At 34.8% G+C, this 6,408-nt stretch overlaps 2 protein-coding genes across 2 annotated transcripts; both read left to right on the top strand.

The window, feature by feature from the left end:
- Window positions 1-1,352: 1,352 nt before the first annotated feature.
- LOC125208052 (peroxidase 64-like) lies at window positions 1,353-2,781 on the top strand. Its single transcript, XM_048107600.2, has 4 exons — window positions 1,353-1,587; window positions 1,661-1,849; window positions 1,939-2,101; window positions 2,224-2,781. The coding sequence occupies exons 1-4, from the start codon at window positions 1,384-1,386 to the stop codon at window positions 2,619-2,621; spliced, it is 954 nt and encodes a 317-aa protein (XP_047963557.1). The 5' UTR covers window positions 1,353-1,383; the 3' UTR covers window positions 2,622-2,781.
- Window positions 2,782-3,170: 389 nt separating this feature from the next.
- Window positions 3,171-6,222, top strand: LOC125205069 (uncharacterized). Its single transcript, XM_089060899.1, has 7 exons — window positions 3,171-3,176; window positions 3,550-3,790; window positions 3,935-3,987; window positions 4,081-4,206; window positions 5,256-5,326; window positions 5,405-5,481; window positions 5,838-6,222. Exons 1-7 carry the CDS (start codon window positions 3,171-3,173, stop codon window positions 5,945-5,947), a joined length of 684 nt encoding a protein of 227 aa, XP_088917025.1. The 3' UTR covers window positions 5,948-6,222.
- The last annotated feature ends 186 nt before the right edge of the window (window positions 6,223-6,408 follow it).

The raw sequence follows: 6,408 nt of genomic DNA, 5'->3' as shown, positions 1-6,408 counted from the left end.
TAGTTTCATACACATTGCACATTTAAGATACTTTTGCATATCGTTGATTTTTTTTTTCAGACCAAATAGCCCCTCAACCACTTGGGCATTTCAGTTCATATAATTTTTTTACTCTCTCTCACATATGACATTAACATTCATTTATTACTTTAGAGGAGAGAGAAGTTAGATGATTATTAATGTCAGATGAGAAAAAAGTAAAAAAAATATACTCCTCTATTTCATAAAAATATGCACTTTGGTTCAACACGAGTTTGAATGCACAATTGGTAGAGTAATAGAGAAGTAGAAAGAAAAAAATAATTAAAGTATTATTAATGAAAAATGAGTCATACTTGTTTTCAAATTTAAAAAGTGCATATTTGTGGAATGGACTATAAAGGAAAGAGTGCATATTCTTGTGAACGGAGGGAGTACTATATGAACTGAAATGCCCTTACGAGATTGAGGGGCAATTTGGTCTAAAGAAAATAAAAAAAGTGTAAAAGCATCTCAAATATATAGTGTAAAGTTCAGGGACCACTCATGATACTACTCCCTCCGTCCCATAATAATTGACATATTTGGGGAATGACACACAATTTTAGGAGATGTTGTTTGTGTGTTAGATGAAGAGAGAAAATAATATATTTATATTTATGTCAGAAAACTTTTTACAAAAAGAAAAATATGACATCTTTTGTAGGACAAACTAAAAGGAAGGTGTGACATCTATTATAAGACGAAATGAGTATATTTTTTTGAGCGACCGTGGAATATGCAACCATGTAAGTTCAAACTAAAAGGAAGGTGTGACATCTATTATAAGACGAAATGAGTATATTTTTTTGAGCGACCGTGGAATATGCAACCATGTAAGTTCATGTCCCTTCATATAGTTCACTCTAAATTATTTGGTTAATAGTGTATGGTGAAGTTGCTTTCTATAAAAACAAAAACAAAGCAAAAATGGTATTTTAAACGAGATAGTTGAAAGGAATACATAGAATAGATTCGATCCCTATGAGATTTTGTTAGTTTTGAAATCAGTCATATTTCACACCTAACCTAATTACACTTGAATATGTATAATTGTTTTGTCACCTTTTACAATTAGTTCCATAGAAACCGTTACAGAATTTGTACTGTGGCTAAACATAATTCAATCAGCATAATAATTGGAAGCATATGCATATGTGCTCATTGTTAGCACTTTTTACACCAAATTTCAAAGGATTTAATAATTAAAGACAACAACTCAAAGTGGTACTAGCTCAACAAAACGTACCAAAAAGGAACATGGTGTGGGGATAGGAGCATGTTGTTAATCTTATAAATACAACTTACAACGCACTAATTCCTCATCAAATCAACTCACACAAACCTAATTAACACACCACAACCATGCCTGCCACACTTGTTCATTTACTAAGTATTATTTTTTGTTTGATTGTCAAGTCTTCAAATGCATTAACTCCTGATTACTATCTTCAAACATGTCCCAATGCTGAGGCCACCATCACCAAGGCTGTGAGGAGAGCCATAATCAAAGACAAAACAGCTCCAGCAGCTCTACTCAGACTGCACTTCCATGACTGCTTCATTAGGGTAACTTCTTTTTCTTATTAAAATTCTTGCAATTTTTGAGATTAATGTGAGTTATATATATTTATTTTAAAAGGGTTGCGATGCCTCGGTGCTGTTGGAGTCCAAGGGAAACAAGAAGGCAGAAAAGGATGGACCTCCAAACATTTCCTTACATGCTTTTTATGTGATTGACAATGCTAAGAAGGAGCTCGAAAAGATGTGCCCCGGTGTTGTCTCGTGTGCTGACATTTTGGCTGTTGCTGCTAGGGATGCTGTTGCACTTGTAATTCCTCTACTAAGATCCTTTTCTTCATTTATTTAATAGTAGTTTCTATAATTCTTAAAATTTTGCTCAATTTTTCATGTCACAAGTCTGGAGGTCCAACATGGGATGTCCCTAAAGGGAGGAAAGATGGAAGAGTTTCAAAGGCTAATGATACATTGCAATTACCATTTCCCACTTTCAACATTTCTCAATTGCAACAAAGCTTCTCAAAAAGAGGCCTCTCTTTGGATGATTTAGTTGCACTCTCAGGTAATGGGCCTAGTTATTGAGGTGGGCCTCAGCCCCTCCAAAAAATATAATACAATTTTTTTTGTTCCTTCCAATATATGAAATTCGGAATTAAAAATTTTCTGGGTCTGCCACTGTTACAGGAGGACACACACTTGGTTTCTCGCATTGTTCGTCCTTCCAGAACAGAATTCACCGCTTCAGTAACGCAACGGAAGTGGATCCATCGATGAACCCATCGTTTGCAGCCAGTTTGAGGCGGGTTTGCCCCGTGCACAACAAGGTGAAGAATGCAGGGGCCAATCTGGACTTCACTCCAAATGCATTTGACAATGTTTATTACAAGTTGCTGTTAAAAGGGAAGAGCATATTTTCGTCGGACCAGGCACTTGTTGCTAATTCCAGGACAAAGGCAATGGTCGCGAAATTCGCCACCTATGAGAAGGAGTTCTTTGATGCATTCGCCAAGTCTATGATCAAGATGAGCAGCATCAACGGCGCTGGAACTGAGATCAGACTTAACTGTGGATTTGTTAATTAATTTGCTATTGGATTGTTATTTGTTATTACAGTCTTTCCAAGGAAATATTTAGTTGTTTCTCATGCTAGATGGAAAAGGTAGAAGAATATAAGAGTGGGAAATTGTGAGCTCTGTTTTCATTTTGGCGTAGAAAAAAATATTGCATTTGTAACTCAATTAATTTTTTATTGTATTTCCATTACCCTAAAAATACGGACAGTGCATAATTTATTCTTAAGAATTACTCTCTCTATCCCATTAAAAATGAAACGTTTTTCTTTTTTTTGTCTCATTAAAAATGAAACGTTTCCTAAAATGGAAACAACTTTATCTCTACTTTTTCATCTCTCTTACTTTACTCTCTCCTCATCAACTCACAAAACAACACTACATAAAATCACGTGCCGATTTCCAAATGTTTCATTTTAAGTGGGACGGAGGGAGTATATTATTAAAAATAAAAATAAAACATAAACAATAAATTGTGAATGTTTGTATTGCATTGTTAAAAGCGTGTAAAAAACGGATATATTTATCCATATTTGGTGTAGTGTGATTTTTTATGTTGAAATGAGGGTATTATAGATGAAAGCGTGAATTTTGAGTAAAATAAATTTAAAGTGTGGAAAAAATGGATATAATTTATTGGGAAATGGGAAAATATTTTTTTTATTAAATTTGAAATTTTTAAGATTTTTTCAGATTTTTAAAAATGAACGTGGTCAACCAGAGCATGTCACGTCGGTTGCTCGTGCTCTTGCCATCGGCACGATGGTGCTCTTAGGAAAGAGCACGTCCGTGCCGTCGGTAAAAGCGCAACGGCGAGACATGTGTGACTAATAAAAAAAAAATTGAATAATTATTAAATAAAAATTGAGTTGCAGACTTCAGTCCAGCAGCAATTAAGTTCAAAATTTGATGTACAAAGTTCAGATTCATTTAATCTAAGGCTTGGATTTTGTATTACAAAACGATAAATTCAAACAGCAATGAGAGCAGCAGAACGCAGCTCCCATCTAAATCTAAATCCCCAAATTTTAAACAGACAAGCGACAATTGTGTGATTGAGCAAAAGCAACCCAAACAAGAAGATGAAGAATTTCTACGGCTTTTGTTGCCTAATCTGGACGAATTGCCGCAAGTTCCCCCTTCCTCTATTGAAGCCAATTTCACAACTTTTTTCGCTCCAGGTATGCTCCAAATCCTAATTTCAATGTTTTTCTGTACAAAAAGGAGAAAATACACAATAAGTAGTTTCACCGTAACTCTTAAACCGTGATATGTTATGCTGTTTTGTATTAGTTTTCTCTTTATTTAGCCTTTTTGTTTTCTAGATTTGATGAAGCCTGGACATGATCAATATGTTCATCGTCATGCCAATGGGTTTGTTCTTTCTATTAGCCTTGTGCTCATTCATATCATAGTAGAATGTGTATTATATACATACTTATAGATATGTTTTGTTTATTCTGATTGATAGCTATGTGTAATTGGTTTGGCTCCGCACCACGTGGCTTTGAAGAAGAATGGGGGGATTGTTTCGGTCGATTTTAATGTTGGGAAATTGGACCTTAGCGGAATTAAAGTCGCTGGAAAGCGCAAAAAGGTAGAATCTTTGTCGTTTTCTCGTGGTTGTTGTGCAAATATTTCGGCCCAAGCTTCTAGTCATAGATTGTTTGTAATTTTATCATGTTTATAATTTGGATATGAAGATATAGTGGAATGGGGATAGTAACTTTGTGAATGTGTTTATGCCAAGTGTTTTTGAAGTAGTTATCCATTTTGTGCTTATTGTGTGCTAGATTTTGCTTCAGTTTGATGCTCAGCAGCTCCATGTGCTCTGATTCATTATTTTGGATTCTAATTCAGGAGCACTACCAAAGTGTTTCAAAGGTGAAATTATTTTGACGTATAGGCCTCGAATTTGAAGTTAAATGAAGTCTCTATCCATCGGTTTAAAAATTCCAATATGAAACTTCATACACCTTCAAGTTCATAGGGTGAAAAGAGGTTTTTTGAGGGTCTTATACTCATTATGCCTGCCATTGAATATATGGGTATTCACCTTATCAATATCTCAAGATGGGGTCTGTTTGATACCTAAAAGGGCTATATGAGTGTTATTTAACTCCTATAGATCGAGAGTGTAATGATTGTAATCTTTCTTCCGCTGATAACTAACTCGGAACCAATTGCTAATTGTGCCTGATGTAAATCTGACCGTTGCAACACATCTGTTAGAAAATTCTCCTATTGAAAAGTGTGTGGAAACTCTTTTGCTTTTTGTAGTCAAAGAAATTCTGTTTTTGACATAATACACAGAGTCCATCTGAAGTAGGTATTTAGTAAAGTAAATACACAAAGCTAGCTAATTAGGAGGATTTAAGTTACGCTTGTCAATAAGCTTATATGTCTCTTACATGCAAGGATCAATAGGTATTTATTTTTTTATTGTTGATAGAGTTCCTAGAAGTTTAAGTAGATCCTTTTTTTAGTGTATATCTTTAGTCTTTAATGTTTGCATTCTTGGATGTGTTGCAGAAATATATGAGTAGTAGTAGTACTTATTAGTGAAAAGAGCTATTTCACAATTGAAGGTCGAATTTCATTATATATCTGATAGATTGGAGTTTATAATCATGTTCTTTTTTTCAGAATGCACAGCATTTTGAATCCAACACGGCTTTATATAAAGTGTTGACTGCTGAGGGTTCTTACATAGTGAGGTTAAATTTGTCTTATTCTTACTTCTAAATCATGTTGCTCTTGATTAATCAGAACTCACATTTCATTTACTCTTCCAGATGTTGTGTAAAAGGGCCTCTATTGGAAGTGAATGATAGGCTAATCAAGCAACCGGAATTGCTTAACACGATGATAGGTGAATTTGTGTCATCTTCAATGGCTATCCATTCCCTCAAGCTACGCTTGTTTTTGTGATCACTCTTAAAGTTCTTGGTTCCTATCTCCTAGAAGCTTTTGAATTGTCCATAGAAGTTGAACAAAAAAAAAAACAGTACGTTGAACAACATAACGGGGTTCTGTGTTGCTTGCTGCATTAGGATTGGAAAATGGAAATGGTAACAGATAGGCATGCTTGATTCTTAAAATACTTAATAATGGGTATTGCTTCTTTAGATCTCCAAGATCATTAAATGTATTTAGCCAAATTCAGTTTATTTTTCAGTCCATCCATGATCATTCATTAGTAACACTATCATCTGTGACTGTAGCCAGAGGGAGAGGGGTATGTTGCAATTATGATGCCAAGACCTGCAGATTGGCTCAAAGCCAAGGCCTCTCTGCTGGACTTTGAAAGCTATAAGAAGCTGAGAACGAAGCAGTGAGTTGATTTATGCTCGCCAATCCTTGCTTCCTTCGATGTAAGTCATGAGGGGTTGTTGCAACAAACTGCATTGTCAGCCTTTTGAAAATGTGGATGGAATTTGTAACTCTATCTGATTACTTGATATAAAAAAAGTGATCAAACATTATCCTTCTTTCCTAATTTATTTATTTTGTACTTTGTAACATTATCTGTAACTCTAATGCTACCTCGTTTAAGGGACTTAAACAGATATATACATGACTTCTTGTACTGAATAAAATCACAGTTCCTTAACTAGGATTGTATACAAGACTCTGGTTTGATGAGATATCAAAATTTAGCCTACATGGCTCATAGGAAAGGCCATAGGTGATCTGCTCCGATGGGTAAGTGTATGTTGACTTGACTATCCGAAATATTAATTTGTTCCATGAACTTCAAAGTTGCTATAATATCACAAACTTCTAAATTTATCTTGCA

The sequence above is a fragment of the Salvia hispanica genome, chromosome 6 (assembly GCF_029641045.1).
Source record: "Salvia hispanica isolate PSC_SH4W2 chromosome 6, Shi_PSC_v1, whole genome shotgun sequence".
In the NCBI taxonomy this organism is placed as follows: domain Eukaryota; kingdom Viridiplantae; phylum Streptophyta; class Magnoliopsida; order Lamiales; family Lamiaceae; genus Salvia; species Salvia hispanica.
This window is presented reverse-complemented; position numbering and strand designations above follow the sequence as displayed.

Coding starts and splice junctions, on each gene's coding strand:
- LOC125208052 (XM_048107600.2), top strand. CDS start 1,384: ATGCCTGCCACACTTGTTCATTTACTAAGTATTATTTTTTGTTTGATT. Junction 1,588..1,660: donor TCCATGACTGCTTCATTAGG/GTAACTTCTTTT, acceptor TTATTTTAAAAG/GGTTGCGATGCCTCGGTGCT. Junction 2,102..2,223: donor TGATTTAGTTGCACTCTCAG/GTAATGGGCCTA, acceptor CCACTGTTACAG/GAGGACACACACTTGGTTTC.
- LOC125205069 (XM_089060899.1), top strand. Junction 3,988..4,080: donor ATCGTCATGCCAATGGGTTT/GTTCTTTCTATT, acceptor TCTGATTGATAG/CTATGTGTAATTGGTTTGGC. Junction 5,482..5,837: donor ATTGCTTAACACGATGATAG/GTGAATTTGTGT, acceptor GACTGTAGCCAG/AGGGAGAGGGGTATGTTGCA.